At 51.1% G+C, this 19,529-nt stretch overlaps 1 protein-coding gene across 18 annotated transcripts in view; it reads right to left on the bottom strand.

Moving 5' to 3' along the window:
- Positions 1-408: 408 nt before the first annotated feature.
- NFASC (neurofascin) overlaps positions 409-19,529 on the bottom strand; it is a 91,024-nt gene continuing 71,903 nt past the window's right edge. For 8 of the 18 annotated variants that reach the window (XM_075442699.1, XM_075442706.1, XM_075442702.1 and 5 more), the window contains 6 exons: positions 16,966-17,202; positions 14,576-14,692; positions 12,488-12,643; positions 7,535-7,666; positions 6,885-6,954; positions 409-1,107 (listed from right to left, as the gene is read on the bottom strand). In XM_075442699.1, coding sequence (XP_075298814.1) covers positions 876-1,107; positions 6,885-6,954; positions 7,535-7,666; positions 12,488-12,643; positions 14,576-14,692; positions 16,966-17,202 — 944 coding nt within the window. In that variant the 3' untranslated portion in view covers positions 409-875. The remainder of the gene's footprint in view (positions 1,108-6,884; positions 6,955-7,534; positions 7,667-12,487; positions 12,644-14,575; positions 14,693-16,965; positions 17,203-19,529) is intronic. The other 10 variants (XM_075442708.1, XM_075442709.1, XM_075442714.1 and 7 more) reach the window with 2 other exon arrangements.

Genomic DNA, 19,529 nt, shown 5'->3' with positions numbered 1-19,529 from the left:
CCGAAGCAGGGTCACCTACAGGTGTCCTCCGAGGATGCTCCGGAGCCCCGTGGGGTGGCGAGTGGCCTCCCCGTGGGATCTGCAGAGGGGACGGGCTGCGGAGGCTCAGCACCGATGCGCGTTACGGTGCGAAGGGGAAGCCGTAGGGAACCTGCTCATCACTGCGTAGGTGCTGCTTGATCTTTTGGGAAGCAGGCTGCGGCGCTGACTAGTTTGGAAAAAGCTATGGGCAAGGTGCTGCCGTGAGGGGACAGCTCGGTCATACAGTGCCATGGTGTCCTTACCCACAGATCCACCATTTTTTCCTCCTTTCATGCATTTGTGCTGCTCTTGCTGTGCTGCCCAGGCCCTGCTCGCCCCACTTCCCTCCCCAAACTCTTTCTTTTTTCTTCCCCCCCTCCCTCCCCTCTTGTGTAGAACCTTCCTCTAAAGATTAAAAAGCAGAATTTTTAACTCCCTCACAAAAGAACAAAAAGGGTCTCGGGGAGCCTGGGCGGCCGAGCCCGTCGTGGCCCCCGCCGGGCTGGCTGTGGGTGCCGGGGCCAGCCCCGAGGCTGGGGTGCAGCTCGAGCCCCCCGCTCCTCCGCCAGCCCCTCTGGCTCAGCCCAGACTTCAGCTACAGCTACAACCCATCCACACCCCGGGAGTCCTTGCCGTTCGCTTGGTTGCTAAGGATAAGATGGCATCGGCAGCCACCTGGTCTGCCTGTTTGCTTGGATTTTTTTCTTTTTTTTTTTCTTTTTTTCTTTTTTTTTTTTTTGTCATTGTTGGTTGCTATCATTCACACGGTTCTCTTGGAGGTAGTGGCGGCGGCGGCTGTTGAACCCCCATCCACTACAAACACCTCAGGCTGTTTGTGGTTTCAGTGCATTGCGCTATGCCAATGAGTAGATAGCATTGACTGGGGAGGTTGCTTCCGAGCTCTCGTTGCCTTCGGTCTCCTCCTTGTCCTTCTTCACTGTGTACTGGCCGATAAAGGAGCCGTCCTCGTTAAACTGCCCTTCGCCCCCCTCTCCATAGTCCACCAAGCTGTCGTCGCTCTCCTGCTGCTTTATCGTGCCGTCCAAAGAGGTCTGGCTGTTTGGCAGGGGTTTGTTGTCTTCATCGCTGGGTAGCAGAAGACAGACAGACACGGTAAGGGTTGAGAATGGGGCTTACAACCTTCACCCAAGGTCTGGATATTCAAAAATAAATCCAGTGTGCAAATGTACTGACCAGAGACCTCAAATGCGGGGTGCTCTGACTGCAGACAGCAAGTCACCGTGTGTCTGACACGTACGTGAAGGTGGGAAGCAGCCTCCGTGCAGGAGACCCATGGCTGCCTGGGCCGTTGGTGCTGTGCTTGGTATTTCTGCAAGCCCAACCTTCATGCTTTTTCTTTTTAGAGAGCAATTTTTTTATTAACCTAAATTACATGCGATGCTTAGATCAGTCCGACTGGATGTATGTTCTAAATATCCTTTCCTTGTCATTGCTTACATTCTTTCTTTCTGTTAGCATTCTAGCCAACCTTGGTGTAACCTGGTTTAGGGAGGCTTGTTTCCAGATTTCCTTGCAAAAAACACACTCGGCTGTTTAGATAGCTACATGCAGTGGGGAGCACTCTGAAAGCACTGCGAGGGGGTGTGTATAGGATGCCAAGTTCTGTGCAGCTTCTAAAACCCGTGGGAATTTACCTTTCCAAGCTTATTTCTGAGCATCTAAGCTTGTTTGCTCAATTCTTTATCCTTTTCTCTTTTTCAGTAGAAAGATTAAGCCAGGTCACTGAAAAATAAATAGTCTGACCCGCAGGAAAACAACAACCCTTTAAAGAAACCCTTTTAACAGAAAAACAGGGAAAAGCTGTTTTCTCTCTGGAGACCAGGGGCTGGTATCTCATAAATACAGATAACATAGCATGGAGGATGAGTGGATTGCTATATACAAAAATTAGTTTTCATATCAGCTAGTCTGTAGTTCATGTTTGATCTTATGTCCAGCATGCAAATTCTGTACCATTCCTGAAGGTATCACATGTGTACCTTAAACATTTGTCCTCCCACTTCTGTTCCTCTTTTTATTCGTGTTGGTTTGGCCTGGGACTCATCAGACTCGCTCCCCAGCATGGCACACTGCTCTGTTCATTTATTTTTCTTAAAATTGGTGACAGTTGTGGGCTTTGATTGCAGCCCTTGGTAGTCGGTGTCCACACAAAGGTGTCTGCCTCCCGCGGAGGCATGAGAAGCACTTTGCTTGGGTGAGGGAGCAAAATGCTCTTCAGCTGGGGGAGGCATTAAATCTCTCGGGTGCGATTTAATTAATGGCATCAGCTCTCTACAGTGGGAGAGGAATTTGGTATCCCACAGGACAGCACGCAGCTTTCTAACGGATTTCCTTATATCAGCACTTTGTGAATCAAGCGATAATACAAAACCAATATTTGAGGCCTTGTGTTAACTTGGCATCACAATAAAAAATAACTTGTTAGCTTTGAAAGCAGCTTCTTTCTTGGGACAGGAGGAAGAGAATTCAGTCTGCAAGCAGGACTGCCAGTTAGAAGGCCAAATGCATGCCAAGTAGAGAGTGGCAAAACCCGGATCCCTTTATTTGCAATGTCCTTTCCCAGGGTTTGGGGTTCAGTTAAAGCTGAATCTAGAGCCAGATTTTCCCTAATGGGGGTTTGCCGTGGCACCAAACACCCCGGCAACGCGTTTCCCGAGCCTGCCCCCTGGTTTTACCTCTCTCCAGTTCTATTTATCACGTTAGTGCATTAGGAGGGCGAAGCAGATATTCATCAGCGTCTTGATGCAACGTAACCCTGTTAAAATGGATTTCTGTGGGGTTTGCTGATGTGTGCATTAGAGAACCAGAGCACCCAGAAGAAAACCATTTGGGAAATGTCCAGAGTTGCATAAATCATTGAGAAGAGGGGGGAGGGCTTGAGCCGGAGGGAGGATTTTCAGGACAGAGAGTGGGCAGATTGTTTAGGATCTAGCAGTTTTTCGCTCGTGTCCCTTGCCATCATCCCCTGGGTGTCTGGCATTGAGGTGCTGAATGCACTGAGGGCATCATCCCCAGGTCCAACCCTTGGCTGGTTCCACTACCCCAGGAGGGATCTGCTGCTAGAGTGTGGGGCTGGGGGGGCCTTGGCTGGTGTTTGGGGGTGCCCCCAGCCCAGAGAGCATTCCCAAGCAAGATGCATCTCGCTGGACGTGGGGGCACCCCCGATGCCAGCAGGAGTTAGAGGGATCTTGTTTAATGTGTTAGGTGGAGGCAGGTACATGGGAATAGGGAGGGGAAGGTATAGTTTCAGCTATAAAGAAACAAATAGCTAGAAGGAAGGAAAATAAAAAAAGCTAAATGTGCCGGACTTCTGGCAGCACGTGGTCCTACCTTTCAAGAGACCTTCATGGTCCATGTGGATAGACCAGGTGAAAAGGAGAAGAAAGAATGGGAATAAAACAGAGAGAAGCAGAAAGAGCCTGATCAGAGAGAGATATGATGAGATCTGCATTTACAGGGGCAGTGCTAAAAACCAAAAAGAAATGTCTCTGCATTCCTCATGGAGCTAATTGCCTCGTTATACCAAATGGAGCCAGTGTAATTGTTCAGAGCTGGATGAGCCTCACTGGCTTCCCTGAGAAAGCTAATGCAGAGCAGCGGTGGATGGTGCGGGTGGGAAGCAGGCTGTTTGCCATCGGGCTGTGCAGAAAGGGCTCGCGGTTGATGTCCGTTAGCGAGCTGCTGTAGGGAACCGACATGCAGCAGGACAAGGGCCAAGCGAACGGGTCGCTCGGGTTCCTTCCAGCCTTCTGCTGGGTTTCCATGATGTAGTCATGCACCAGTAGCGTGTTATCTATTGACAAGCCAACACCTCCCCATGCTGCTTCACCGCACCTCTCCTCCCCTCGCTAGGCTCAGAGGACTTCTCTGTGTCCTCCTGTCCTGGTGTCTGCTGAGATGGTCGATTTGGGGCAAGCTGGCACTGCCTGCAGCGTCCCGAATCTGAACTGGAGCCCAGAAGCTAAAACCACTCAACTTTCACTTCCCAGCGGCCAGGATTTCCAGTGGACTCCCCCACATGCAGCTTAAACATTTGGTATAATGAGGCACAGTCACTGGCACAGAGCATTGTCCAAGGATAATGGTCTCCTGCTCTGAAAATAAGCTTCTCAGCTTAGCCTCTGCTCAGGAAAACCATTATTCTGTTAGTGGAACAGAAAGATGTGACAGTATCTCTTAATTATAGGCTGCAGAGATTTGAAAGTTGCATGCACAGGGCATTAAGGACATGAGATATGATGAGAGCATATCAGACATGCTATGTGGAGGTGGGGAGGGAAACCAATGAAGAACTCACGTCAGCTCAATTCCTGTCCTTGCTTAAAATACTAATTGCTACCCTCCTTGAGCCTAACATTGCAATCATTTTGAATCTTAATCAGCCAACAGCATTTCATATCAATCCTTCAGGTTCACCTTCCTTTCTGCCTCCTTGAGGGAAGCCTCCTTTTACTTCTCCCAGGAAACCTGTTGTTCCTGAGGCAGAGGGCAGAGTTTATAGGTTGTTGGGTTTTTGTTGCTTTTCTTGTTTGATTGGATTTTTTTTGCCATCTAGTCCATGGGACAGTGTGATTGAAAATGCAGGAGCATCTTGGAGCTTGGTTGTTGCCCTCCTACTGACCTCTGCCTTTAGCTTGCAAACTTTTGGGAACAGAGCTGTCAGTAAAACTTTGAGCTTCAGCTAAGCAGAAGGTGCTGTGTAGTAGGATGAAGGATTTACCCCATTCCTTCCCATTGCCTGGAAGGCAATGCCCCTTGGATGGTGCTTGGGCAGCAAATGCAGTGTTGCTGACTGTCGCAGTTCTGCCAGCCATGCCAAGAGCTTGGTTTTCCTTCTATGCAAGTGGTCCCTGGCAATGCCATTGCCTTGGGAGTGATGGAGATGAGGAGGTCTTGACCACCTCAATGGACTCCTGTGAAGCAGATCTCTGAAATGGGTGCGTACTGCCAGAAGCTCGGCTGTGGAGACCTTGTCTGAGATCCAGATACTGGAGCTGAGCCTGTAGGATTGCGGGTGGGTAGCTCCTGGGTGAGGAGGTGTTTCAGGCTTGCTGCATGGTGTTTACACCACCCCAAAGATTTGGAAACCAAGAGGATCCCTATCATGACTCGGAGCATTAAGGGGACTTGTTTTGGTCAAAGTACAGATGCCAGCTCTGTGGTGTGCGGTTATGGTTATGGCTCGTATCTGTACGAGGAGCACTGCCTGCACTTGTAAAGTCACACCTGGGAAGAGACGCGTTTGATCCGGGGCAAAGCCTGCAAGAGGACCAGGCTGAGCTAATTTCTGCTCTGCTGTTCTCTGTGTCCCAGCCAGGAATCTGAAGGGAACATCCCCAGACTGTGACTTGCACGTGGACTTCATGTCATTGCCCCGGGGTAGCTTGCCACCCCTGGAAGTGATAACCAGACCTCTCAGGGAGGCAAGGAAGGTGCTACCCCCGGGTCTTGTTTAGGGTAATAAAGTACGGTGACCTTTTCCTACAGCGTGCCACTTACTCCAGTTCCTGCTGGGGTGTATTTGTATTCTGTATCTCACTATCAGCAGACCGGGGAGCTTTGGGCTTACGACATCCTTTGGAGAAAAAAAGTCGCTACTAAAATAGAGTTATCCTGCTACTAACAACATAAATGTGATCGTACTGAGGGCTTCAGTTGTTCTGCTTCCATTTACGTAGCGTGTGCAGGCAGATATATTCATTTTGCTTCCTCTAAAGTCTTTGGTACATCTTGTTACATCCCTTACTGAATCGTAAATAAATTCTTCCCATCTTTGCTACCTCAATTTGTAATGCTAGGAGTATTGGTAATGACATGGGGTTTAAATAACTCCTGTTTTGAAGTTAGGAGAAAAAATCCTGATAGCCTAACAGGGCTTTGGATCCAGCTCAGATGGAAAGGTGCATTTTAATTCTTTAAGGAAAAGCAAAGCCCGCTGTAGGTGCTCAAAGGGCAAGCTGGGCATGCTGTGATACATCCCCATCATCTGTCAAGTGTGGGCAACCCAATGAGACCTGACACTGTTACCTGCTCCTGCTCCTTGGGGGCAAGCTGTAGCAGCAGCAGAGCTGTGAGTGCTGCGTTGCACGTGAGCAGGCTTGGGAGAGCGCTTGCCCCTTGCTGAAATGTCCTGGGAGTTTTTCTGGAGTAAAAATGGGCGCTGCTGCTCTTCCCAGGGTGCCATTTAGCGTGCAAGCAGCTGAGCGGTTGTAGAACTGCTGCTAGGCTGTGCTGCAGCCCTCGGCGGGTGTTTCTGTAGGGTTTGCCTGGGGACCTTACAGAAAAGCCTTGGTGGGAATGCAGGCAGACCCCCAAATCTGTACTCTGGCATGCTTTCAGGGCTGATCCAAACATAACTTTGGGTATTTCTCCCCTGGATACTGTCTTGTGCGTAGGAGAGAGGCTGAGCTACAGGGTGATATACCTGAAATATCCTCGGGCTGCTTCAGAGTTTAATTTTTCTTATTTTTTCATGTGTTGGGAGTGTCATTAAGGTGTCTCTGCACCTGGCGAGAGCTGCGTCCCGGGTAGCTGATGCCAGAGTCCCAGCTCTCTGCCTGGACCGATCCTCCCAGGCCGAGGCAGGGACTGGAGGAGACCTGAGCGGCATCCTCGCAGCCTGCTCACTCTTCCAGGGTTTCAGGCGGGAAACGTTTCCTTTGGTAGAGGACTTAGAGGGAAGGAGGCAGGAGGAGGAAGGTGGGAGAAATCATTGAAGAGGCTGTGTGGCACCGCGGGGCTGCGGTTATGTGGAGGGGAAGCGCGGTGAGGTCTGTGATTGCTGGGAGTGGGGCTGATGGGGAGACGTGGTTGCATGGGTACACATGCCGATGGAAGCATACCTGTAGTCGAACGACCCATCTTCTACGTTCTTGTCGTCAGGATTTAGATGCTCATCCTTATTGTCTCGTACTGTAAGCAAGCACATCCCCAATGTTCACGTTACAAAGCGGTACAGAAGATAAAAGCGTTACGAGACAGTAACAGCAGCTGGGGTTGAGGCTGTCTTTGTGAAATCCCTGCGGGGTGAAGTACAGCTTTTCACTGACTCGGTAAAAAACCTGCGCTTGGGAGGGCTTGCAAAGGGCTCTGCTGTGCTGGCACCGGGGCCCAGGTGCTCCAGGCAGCGAGAGAGGAGGTATTAACTGGTGAATTTTCTTAGGCGTTATCTTTGCTTTGCAGAACTTGGATGAGATTTTTGCCTGAAAAGGTCTCTTTCTAGATGAGCACAAGCAAATTTGCAGAGTAGGGGTTGGGTCGTGCATAGCAGGAGTGTCCAGCTCCACAGCCTAAAGCCTGTGCAGCACGGAGCCCTCACCCAACCTTTAATTAAATGAAATGCTTCCCACTAATAATAGCATTCCCACTACAGAAAAAGACAAGCCCTTGTAATCACAAGCATCTATCTGCGAGCGGTACTGTTTGATTAGCCCCCAGAAGCCTGGAGATGTTTAAACCATGAGCACAAATGATTGCCACACGATGCTCTTACCTGGATATTTCCCACCTCTGCTCCTCTTGATGAAGCAGACGATCAGCAGAATAAGGACCAGGAGAGCTATGGCGCACATCAGCCCGATGAACCAGCCCTGTGTTGCGATGTCCACGTGATTCTTGGTATAAGCTGGGAGGAAAATTGAAAGGAAAACAAAAGCTGTAAGGGGCAGCCCAGAACCAGAGAGGGAAATAGTTGAATAGTAAGACACAGTCCACCTATTTATATTATCTTTAGCGCTGCATTTGTGTGTCTGTGTGTGTATTGACCAGGTTATCTGGGGCTGTAGCACAGGCATCAGTGGCTTTTTTTCTCTTTTTTTTTCTTTATTTTTTTTTGTGGTGCTAGGTCAACTCAACATTTCTACGAACAGCAAAAGGTCACAACAGAAAGTAAAACCTAGCAGAGACCAGTGAGAGAAGAGCATTGCAAAGAATGGCAAAAGAAGCTGGGTAACAGATTTGATCTTTCATCTACTGTGTTGGAAAACTGCCCTGGAAGTGAGGTCCAGAACAAACCCAGCTGGATCCTGTCCCTGGTGTCTGAGCAGCACTGCTGGATCCAGAGGGTTGCTGAGCCCTGACAAACTCTTTAGCAGCCTCGAGCTGGGGGGAACCCAAACCGCACGATGCCCAAGGTGCAGAGGTGACGGTGGTGGCTTTGCCGCTGCCAGAGTCCTGCTGCCTTTGGGTGGCCGTGGAGGGTCTCTGGGGGCGTGGGGCTTGTGGAAGCCCACCAAGACGTGGCCAAAGCTCGAGTGGGGACGCAGCAGTGGGAACAGCTCTTTGAGGAATGACAGCTGGGTCCCAGCTGGCTGAGAGGGGGTCTGGTAGTGCTGGTGAGCTCTTGATACCACTGCTTCCAGCACCCTCACAAGGCTATTGAATATTAATATGATTAATACCAAGCAAGGAGGTGTCTTGTTCCCCAAACAGTGCTCTGGCTCCGAAGTGCCGTGTCCTCCCTACGTACTCTGACTTCTTGTTTGCAGCTCCCGTACGCGGCCAGACAGACAAATTTGTGTTCTATAAATAGCAACAAGCTGCCATTTTCTGGCTCTCATTGACATGCGCTTCGTATTCAGCAAGACAGAGCGGAGGAGAAAATAACCTTCAGCGCAGCAGGGGGGCTGAATTTAACCAGACTGCAGTGCAAACAGAGATAGGTATTCCTGGCAGGAGCACGGAGAGATCTGAGCTGGATGGGATTAAATTGGGATTCAGCGGGGCTTTGCCTGCCATGGGCAGGACAGTGCAGCGAGCATCCTTTTGTGGTGCCCAAGTGACAAAAACCAAGACGGTGCTTACAAAGAAAGCACAAAAGATAGCCCTAGGTTGAGGTATACTGAATGAAAAAGAGAGCACAATGTTAAAAATTGGTTGGATTGGTAAACTTCCCTAACCCCCACCATTTCAGGGCTGTAAGCACGTACTTATTCCATCAGAACTGAATCCAGGAGAAGAGGTGCTTTCCTCAGGATGAAATCTAAGCCCCGTTGTCAGCAGGTAATTGCAGCCAAACCGTGACAAGGAAATTCAGATAAAAGAGGAGACAGAGAAGAAGGAGTACCATTTGCTAAAGAAATGGGTGTCGGACCCTGAACGCTGCGTGTTTGTGAGCAGCACCGAGCTCCTGGGGAGCGGGGTGGAAGCCGCTGCCTCTCAGTGCCTTGGCTTCCTTTTGCTGCTTTTCCCTGCAGCACTGCCACATTTAATATTTACCTTTAGTACAACCTGAGCTACGTGGTCCTCGAAGATGCACTTTTTATAATGGAGAGAATGAGATTATAACAGAGTGGAGCTGAGAACCGGATTCAATTAGCTGAGTGCTTGGGGAGGAAAGGGGAAGAAAGCTTTACTGGAGAGCTTCGAAATGGGAAAAGATTGTATTAGCAGTCCTGATGGGATGGGATTTCTACAGAAACCAGTGTGAAGGGAGAAATAAGGGGGTCTTCAAAGTGCAAAATGCCAAAGCAGCCCAAGAGGTGGGTTTTGTGCCACCGCACGGATTGGGGCTGAGTTTTACAGGGAGGGAGGATTTTAAGTACCAAGTCATCGGGGGATCTTGCGGTAGGATCGTGGCACTGCCTATCGCCAAGGTAGAGGTATAATTGCCATCCTTCCCAAAAAAGCAACACATGACGACAAAATTATAGTCACAGCAATCTTGTAGTTAGAGTAAACGAGTGACTGTCATTGCAGCATTCAGAAAGAGAAGATTAAGTACATGGCTGTCAGAGAGGATGTTTTGATTTGCTTTAATGTAAGGCTCACGTCAAGGAGAAATAGTGGAAAGCAGCTGTGTAATCGAACAGGTATTGATTTGAAATGCAACTGCGGTGACTTCTCTTTTAAAAATTAATTATAATCTTGTGGCAGAGAACATGTTGCCTAACAGTCATAGTTTATGTGCCAATAGCAAAGCTGACTCTGTTCCACCGACAGAAGGTCAGCACGATTTCTCTCTCTTTGTAAAGCGGGCCATCGGGTGTGTAAAGCCTCACTAGCTCCAGCCTTGCGTGATTCCCTTCCCAGTGTTTGTACAGGCTGGGGAATTTATTTCTTTTTTTAAATTTGGAAGACCTCTTTGCGTTAAGCTATGTTTGTAGTTTTGGAGTGTCCCTTACTACTGGGAAGGAGCTCTGGGTTATTGAGCGGTCACTTAATCAAAAGCCAAGTCCGAGGGCGGTGACCTGCCGCCACGGTGCAGGTGGACTACTTCTGATCTATCTACCCTCAAACTGAGGAAACCGTTTGCAAAACATCAAAACACAAATCCCACAAAAAAAACAAACAGTGCTTTTTTTTGTCAGAAGCATTCCTGATGGCATATGACTGTCAGCGGGGGCTAAAACTTGTGTCAGCAGTCTCCAGCCAGCAAAGAGGTGGGTCCACAGCATTTCTGCGTGCGGGGACGGCGCTCGCTCTGTGCACCCCACGGTGACAGGGCTCAGGTCACCAATCGGCCTCTGTCACAGGGATGAAGGTGGCCCCATCCTTTAATCTCAGTGACAATATCAGTGGGAACCCCTCAATTACAGAAAATAGATATGCTGAGACTGCCAGCATCAATCAGCCAAGGGTATTGCGCTTTTTTTGTTTCCCCTCTTTCTAATCATTCCCTGCCCCTTGGTGTCTGCTGTGCAGGGGTCTGCCCCCTCTCCCCCACACATCCCAAAGTGGGTGAAAAGTAGGCGAGAAAAGAAAAGAGACGGGTCCATATGGGGAAATAGCTATCCAGAAAGAGCCGTTGCAGGGTATGGGTGGGGGCTGTCGAGCTGGCGGCGATTTCTGAGTCAGGGGAGGTTCCAGAAGCAGAAACAGAATTGGGGATGCAACGCTGCAGCTGGAGCTGCTCTGGAGAAAGGCTGAGCTGAGAAATCAGCTCTTGTATCGTCTGGGGTCGGAATCAGCCTCTGCAGCATAGGAACAGGCTGGGAGCTCGGGGACTTGGAAGCTGCAGACAGTTTGCGTGTCTGCGAGCTGAGTCCTGCCAAAGCAAAGCCGTGAAAACTCCCGAGGCAAGGCAGCCGCGCCGCGCGGCACGTACAGCAGCGGAGCGATGGGGGAAAAACCCCGCTGAAAAGAAATCCTTTTTGAAAACACGGTTCTCTGCAAAGCTGGGTGCGTTCCAGGGGCTGCTGGGCTGGGGATGTGACCACGTCACAGGGCTGTGGAGCGGTGTGAGGGGGAACATCAGAGCTCGGCGTGGGGCAGAGCCAAGGACAGCACTCGCTGGTTATTTCTCAGTGCTGGGCAGCCCCCTCCGTCTCTGCCCCACAGAAACAGCAGCAGAAATAGCAGCAGTTGCCAGCTGTCCCTGTGTCATCGTAGCGCATCAGAGAACTACTTGGCGGCGTTATGGCTTGCCAGATTTTAGGACCCCAAAGAAGAGGTGCATAGCGGGTGGGGGGAGAGCTGCTGCTCCCCCCTCGCTCCGCAGCACTCCCTTGCTGTGAATTACATTTTCCTTTTGCACTTTTCGGCAAAGACACCCTTGTAAGTGCTTGAGCTTTCCATTACATGGCTGGATCTGAGCAAAGTAATTTTAGTTCTTTGAAAATCACAGCCTCTGCCCACAGCTGTCAGTGTGGGCTGCTCTGGCGTTGCGGGCTCCTTGGGTTTTCAGCTGAGTGTTTAGCCCTGCGCTTTGACAGGCGTCGTGCAGAGGTTCCTACGGCAGAACCCCCGGGTGAATACAAAGGAGGTTACGGCTGCTCTGATTTACTGAAACTCATCGAGTGTGAATGGTGAAGTTTTATAAATAGATAAAGCCCAGTTCAGTACCTGTGGAATTCAAGAAGGGTGTTTCTCTGGCATTCGGTGGGCAGTGTAGGGAGCCCATAATTAGCAAGCTGTAAAAATCACTCAGGTGTTAAGCCTGGAAAATGGCTTGTGCAGTTAAATGCGAAGTTGCCAGAGGAAACATACCTGGAGGATGGAAAGCCCTTAGCATAGGCCACGTGTGACTCTTGTCTTCTGCAAACACCGCTTTCCCTCTCCCGGTCCTGCCCCTCGCCTGCATCCCATCACCGATATCTCCCCGCCTGCCCCTCTGTGTAACCGGGGGCCAGACACGGGCACGCTCTCCGGGGCCAATGCAGCCACCGTCACCACGAGTAGCAACGCGCGTGTGGGAGGGCGAACACGCAGAGCCGCATGACAACGTGAGCGTGTTCCCCGCCCTCTTTAAAGACCCTTTCCTTCAAAGGGGTCCCCATCCCCTCCTGGGGCTGCTCCCCTCCGCGCAATGGGGAGCAGCCTCCCGGCGACGCTGGGGGTGGCTCTTTAATAAAGGGCAGAGATGGAGGGGGCTGCCGGGGGGTGGATGAGGGTTGTTCCATGCAGTCATGGCCAAACCACCTCCCGGCACCACGCGAATGACGTCGGCGGTGATGGATGTGGCATGCCTCGGCAACGCGCCCCGCGGCAGGGCTGAAGCCCGTCTCACCTGAGCTGGTGGTAAAGGTTATGTACGAGTGCTCGCTGGGGCTAGACCATATGGGGAACACCCACAGCTTGTACATCATTCCCGGCGTCAGATTCGCCAGCTGCACAGAGGAAGGGGTCTGAGCTTTAACAGGGATAGATTTCTCTGTCTTGTTACCTGAGAAACAGAAACCGCACATCAAACCCAGCTGCAGGAGGCTCGGAGAGATTACCGTGTCGACACTGCAGGCAATGCATTACGCTATCCCTAGCCGCTGAGCGGAAACAATACAGCTTGATGGTCAAGGGGCTCTCAACGGCTTCGTGGTTATTACTCACTGAGAACAGAAGAAAATCGGCGATGCAGGTATATGGTGTGGGTTTTGCTGCATCCCTGCTTGCCATACTGGAAAAAATACCGGTAGCTCTTCAGATCTCTCCCTGCTTTTAAGACCCGATAGGTGCTTTATCTGCCCAGCCTCAGGTCTGGCTCTTTGGTTATTTACCACAAAAGGTCTGGAATTTGCCTGGTCCTGCTCAGCTGGGTGAAGGTGCTACAGGACTCCGTAAAGGAGCCAATTCTGGTGCTTTTGGGAGTGATATCTGTGCGTTGGTTTTGCTGGTAAGTTAAGGAGGCTTTGAATGAGCCGGACCTGGCATTAAATACGCTGTGAGACCACTCACCCAGCTGACAGATTGCTGCCTTTGGGGGCAAGAGGGGTCTAGCCCTTAAGCTCAAGAAGGGATGCTGGTGGGCTGGCTGCTCCCAGGCTCTATCCAGGGATGACCTGTTCTTTGCACTGTGCCGGGAATCATTTGCTGATGAGTTTAATGCTGAGCATAAAACCACTGAATTCTAACAAATCCTGCAGTGGAGCTTTGATTTGTGGCTCTGGAGGTGTGCACCTCCCAGTTCAGCAGTGCTGCGGGGAAGGAGTGGTGTGGCTTTGAGCCTAAGAGTGGGCTGCTTGCTTCAGACGCCACCAGAAAGGGAGGAGAGCCATGGGTGTTCGGGAAGGGCTGAAATCTCTGAGATTTCCTCCCTCTCAGCCAGACCCTGATGAGGGTATCTCAAGGCATTGCTGCTGCAGCCTGTCCTGAGCATGTTGTGCTTCCCAGTGATGGGGAAAAAACAGGGCTGGCAGCAGGTGGTTTGGGAGCTGGCACACTTGGCATTTAGGCCTTGAAAAGCTGATGCATATCCTGAATTATGGAAACCAGTTCAAAAGGGGAAGGCTGAGCACAGCCCGAGCCGCACTGCCGACCGAAGCCCTGCAGGCTGCGGAGCAAGACCAGGCACTGCCTGCGCGTGAGAAACTGTTTCAAGGAGAAATCAAGGTCACCTCTTAAGCAATGTTGTAAATGACCAAAAATGGTGTAATCATTGACAGCAAACCTAGCTAGTTTATTTTAAATGCCGGTTTTAGACTGGCATATCAGATGATGTGAGGGCTGAAATGGCTGGGAAATAAAGTCAGAGATAAGCAGTAGCCATCACTGCCTATCTATAAAAAAAACCCCAAGCAACAAACAACATGTAAGCATCTTTTCTAAACAAGTGCTAAAACCAGAGGTACTGGCTTTGAGTTTCCAGACTAAGTACTTAACCTTACAATTTTAAGAAACAACAATATCCGATACGACAGGAGGTTTGGGATCATAGATGATTCTGCCAACTCCAGGTTCAAGAAGCCTGTCTTTAAAGGCATTTAAAGCTGCGCTCCAATTTATGTAGTCATTCCTTTTCCCTTAAAGTTTTGTCCCCTTTCAGATGTATATGTATTTAAGGCTCTTTCTGTTGTGACCACATACAGCCCAGCTCAATGAACAGTTCCCAAATGAACAGCCTTGCTCCTCTGTGTTTCACGAACATCTCACGACAGTCAGTGCAAGGAGAGGGAACCGCTTGTCAATCACCAGGATTAGCTCCGGAGCACTCCGCACAGCCGTGACCATGACCTGCCTCTCCCTCTCCCACCCTCTGCGTGGCCTTGGAGCATCATTCCACACACAGTAATTAAGACCAAGTCAGAGTTTGGAACCGTGGGAGCTGGCAGGATCTCTACTGGCATCACCACCCTATAGAGTCCCCACGCGAGCTGATGCTTACTGGTGATATACTTAACCACAAAGTCAGTTCCTGCAGAGTAATTGTGGCTCCAGGTGATGTTTGCCCAGTTACTATTAGCCATAGCTCTTATGTCCCATATGGACGATCCATTGGTGGCTGGTGGACAGGTTAGAACAGGAGTTAGTATTTTGGATTATACACGAATGAGACCTCTTCTAGCATCTAGTGTTGGTAAACCCTTACAAAATCATTCCTGAAGTTCATGCTTTGATCTCAGCCCACGAGCGTGCCTAAGGATGTATTTGTTCCTTTCAAGATCCTTAACTTTAAACTTTTGGGGGAAGTTTGGTAGCAGAAGCTCATTGTGTGTTGGCGTTTAAGTCCAACTGCGCTCAGCTTATCTTTGGAGTCTGACGACTTCTGTGGCACATCCCTGAGGAATTCGGTCAGCAGGGAAACCTCCCGGCTGAACTCCTGCCCAAACGGACGCGGGAGATGCGTGCGTGAGTGCACACGGACTCACTGCCACAACTGAGAAGGAAAGACTGGGAGAGAATATTGTCACGTTACTGGGTCTAGAGACAGCCACTGGGGCAATGAAGTCACTCGTTTCTGATTTTGAAGTTAAGGATTGTCGACGTTGCTTTGGAGAGCGGATGAACTTCATTTCTAGTGAAGTGGAGCTAATCCACCAGTTTAGCGGGTGCTTAAGTGACATCAGATAGATTGCACCTTGTTTTTATTGTTATGATGATTATTATTGTTTACTTCAGGGTGTAGCTCAGGTTTTGGTTTGACAAAATACAGATTAATAATAACTGCAGCCCCTGAGACGAGGCCAGCTACGCGACTTCTGGGAAACTGCAAGGACCTGACGCTGTGGGGTCGGGGATGTGACCTGGAATCCCCCGTGCAACCCCAACCGGGGCTGCCACGCGGGTGCCCTGTCTGCCCGCGTTACGGCTCGGCCTCCTCCCCTGTGTCCCCGGGGCGGTTCGGGACGCGCGCCGTTCCTCTTCCAGCTCCTGTTTCCCTCCCATCTCCTCTCCCCGCTCTGCGGCCGCGCGTGCCTCACCACTTCATTGCCTATTTTCAATTAGCAACATTTTTAATAGCGATTGTGTTGTGGCAGCAATCTTGCCTCATTACCAAGACCTTACATACAGTGCTGAAGCTGCATCTGTGTGTCCTGCACCGGTTTTGAAGCCGATTCTGTTTCGGCAGTGCAGCTCCCTGTGTGCGCGCCCTGCACTTTGCTCAGCGTAAGGCTCCTCTGGCCGGGGAGCTGCGTGGTGCCCCAGGCTGGAGCCCAAACTCACATTTCTCACTTGGGGTCTGCGTCTTTCATCAGCACAGTAGTGCAGAGCAGGGTGCGTGCTGCCCATTCGCAAATCTGTTTTTCTGCGGAGGAGCAGGTGGAGCCTGGTCCTCCCAGCCTATGTTTTTCTTGGTGTTTTTTAGCCACCTTGAGCTAATCTTATGCAAGAATATAAAGAAAGGGGTCTGAACTGCTTTAGTCAAATTCCTTGAATTAAATGGGTGTCAGCTTTGATATTCATTACTATTAACTCCTTATGAAGAGGTAACAAGGATTTCTGTAGCTTGTGCACTTGTATTTTGGAGTCTGTCCTATACAGCTATGTAACTGAATTCTTTTGATTGCATTCCCTTTTGCTACTAGTTTGATTTCTTTTTTAATAACCTGAACATAACTATGCATAATTATTTATGAAGTATAGATAGCATTATAGCAGCATTTTTAAAAACAAGGCTCAGAGAGATACATCTCTCCATGTCTATCAGTAAAACACATATAGTAGAGAACGTGCCTAAAACAGAGTTTGGTCATCCCATGCTAGCTGGTTGCAGGAGCAGTTTCTCTTGAGCTGATAAATAGCTGGCACACGCCTGCGAGCTGTAACTCAGTGCTTCCCCAGCTCTCCTGTGGGCTGTGGCTAACTTACATCGCAAAGAGCAGCAGCACAAACCAAAAGACTCGTATAAGTGATGACAGGTCTCGTAGCTACCAGCTGATGTGCTAAATTTGAAGTGACGCTTTCTATAATAGTAACAGAACCCCTTTTTTATGGCAAGAAGGTAATACTTTTGAGAGCTTTTGTAGGGTCTTCCACCTCCTTCCCAAACACTGATGCTAACTGAGCATCGCGACACCCTGGGGAGGGCTGTGCTGTCCCCGAGGATGGGACCGGGAGGGTGGCACAGAGAGCTCCCGATCCCCAGATTGTCGGGAGCCGCGTGGGCACCTCCATTGCTGAGCCTGTGCCACCGCCGGCTCCTCGCCAAGCCGTTCCCAGAGCACGGGATGTCTTTAATTTAGCCTGTGCCTGTTCTTAATCCTTGCTCCGAGCAGGATACGGGGAAAATCCCGGTAGGGTTAGAGGGGTTAGAGGAAAAGGAAAGCGCAGTACCCAACTCCTGCTTTGTGGTGGCTGCCGGAGCCCTCTCTGCGGCTGCTGTAGTGCTTGCGACGGTGGTGGCGGCTGTGGTGGTGGTAGTTGTGTCGGTAGTAGTGGTAGTAGTTGTGGTAGTAGTTGTGTCAGTAGTGGTGGTAGTAGTTGTGGTAGTAGTTGTGTCGGTAGTGGTGGTAGTTGGGGTTGTTGTAGTACTGGTTAGACCAATTGTAGTTGGAGGCAACCCAGTTGCAGCTGGGAGAGGGAAACACTGGCTTTTTAGACGAGGTGAGGTCTCCTCGGGGTTTGCACTCTCCATCCCCGAGGGCTGGACGCGCAGGCACACGAGAGAAAGCGGAGCAGCACAGCACAGCGGCGCGGGGACCGGGGAGGGAGGGAGGCAACAAACAGCACCGGGAAAGACGAGGCTGAACCGCCTTCCCAGTCCACCCAGTCCGCTCATCCTCCCGGCCAAGGGGCAGGGAGCGATGCTGGGGGCGAGGATGGGCAGAGGGCAGGGGGCTGCCCCTGACAAGCTGCTCCTGCGCACCCACCGCCCACGGTTTGATGCCTTTCCCAGGGCCGAACGACCTGCTTCTCTTTTGCCTTTGCTCTGCTGCTGGTGTGTCCCCCACCCCCCCACCCCACCCTGGGCCTGGGAGGAGGGGTGTTTGGGGGCTGTCCTCACCCCATCGTCTCCCCGCGCAGAACCGCGCTGAGAGCACTCAGGGCTCCCTGAAATAGGAAATAGGATTTATCTCTTAAGAAAACATAATAATCTCATTTGTCGTGGGCCAGGCAAGCCACAATTACATTAATTGGGCAGCCCCTGGACTACAGAATCACAGAATGGTAGGGGTTGGAAGGGACCTCTGTGGGTCACCCAGCCCAACCCCTGCCCAAGCAGGGTCACCCAGAGCAGGCTGCACAGCACCGCGTCCAGGCGGGTCTTGAATATCTCCAGAGAAGGAGACTCCACAGCCTCCCTGGGCAGCCTGGGCCAGGGCTCCATCACCCTCAGAGGGAAGAAGTTCTTCCTCATCTTCAGCTGGAGCTTCCTCTGCTTCACTCTGTGCCCGTTGCCCCTTGTCCTGTCACTGGGCATCACTGAAAAGAGCTTGGCCCCCTCGTCCTGACACCCACCCTGCAGATATTTGTAAGTATATATTAGGTCCCCAGCATTTTTGAGCTGCCGGTTCAGCCCGCAGCTTCTCCACCGCTTCCTCCTGGCTGGTCTCTGTGCTATCGCTGCAGCCTGGGGATGGAGCGGCTGTAGCAGTAAGGTGGATTTTAGCTCCTCGGTGAGTGATGAATGGCACTTTGCCATCGCTGCCCCTCACAATTTACATTTAAACGAGGACTAAGGGGTTGGCACACCCCAAGCTGGCCAGGGGAAAAGGCTGAGCAATTTGTTTTCTAAATAGCCCCCGACCCCATCTCACCTGCGCTGTATTTCCAGAGCGAAGGGGTCAGCATGTGCACGTTACGCACGCACCCCGCAGCGTGGCCGAGAGGGTCCTGACCACCACCAAAGGGCAGCGCGTTGGCTTGGGCCTGAAAACCTCCCAGCAGACCACGCTGCTGCAATGCTGCTTAAAGGGCTTGAGGTGAGCGGAGATTTACCCTGTGGTGTATTACATTAGATTGTATTTATTTACTTAATCTTACTGTAGAGCGAGGGATTACAAATCCCTCTGTTAGGCTATTTTAAATATCACCCACAATGAGAACAGCTCTAGGAAAGTACTTTTAAAAGGTGTCCCAGAACCGAGCCAGGGCTTTTTTCTTCACCAAGTCCGTCCCCAAGGATGGCCACCCCCTAAACCCCAGAGATCCAAAAGCAGAGCAGTAGGTCGCTCAGTCCGTCTCCCTACCGCCCACGGCTGCAATAAAACCACAGTTACCGGCACGGCCCTGAAAGCACCAGCCCACCCCAGCGTGTGCCCAGAGCGCGGCGCGTCCTCTCGGCGGTGGGACCAACGCAGCGTGGCAGCCAGGCTCATGCAGCAGTGCGGCCGCCGAAGGGAAGCACCCGAGGGCACGGCCCGGGGCTGCCCTGGGGTGGGCGAGGGGCTGGGGGGAGAGGGAGGGTGGTGGCAGGGAGGGGACCCAGCCTGGGTGGGAGATGGCTTTGTCCTCGGGTGTTTGTAGCGTAGCGAAGCCCTCTGCCACCTGCCCCAGCCGTGGCATTAGGGGTTGGGGGGGGGGGGGGGGGGGGGGGGGGCTGTTCTGCATTTCTTTCGCTCCGTTACTGATGGAAGACTTTGCTTCCGGAGGCTGGAAGTTACAAAAGCCTTTCTTGGGCTGTGAAGTATTAACATCCAGCGTTGCTGATTCCTAGCAGTTTTTTTGAAGGTTAAGAGATTAGTGTCACTAGGTTAATGCCACCATTAACCCGATTAAGCTGCAGCTCCTCGACAGCTTTGCAGTGTACGCAATCGAACAGTGCCATAGAGGCTAGTTATTAGCTAATGAAGTCTCGGCATTTCCCCTGTGAATCCCTGGCTCCCCTCTCAGGAAAATAGGCCCCAACAAGGCACAAAGTAACTTGCTGAAAGGCAGGAGCTGGCAGAAAAACCTAG

This window comes from Opisthocomus hoazin, chromosome 25, assembly GCF_030867145.1.
Source record: "Opisthocomus hoazin isolate bOpiHoa1 chromosome 25, bOpiHoa1.hap1, whole genome shotgun sequence".
Lineage (NCBI taxonomy): Eukaryota > Metazoa > Chordata > Aves > Opisthocomiformes > Opisthocomidae > Opisthocomus > Opisthocomus hoazin.
The sequence above is the reverse complement of the archived record's forward strand: the minus strand, read 5'-3'. Positions and strand labels throughout refer to the sequence as shown.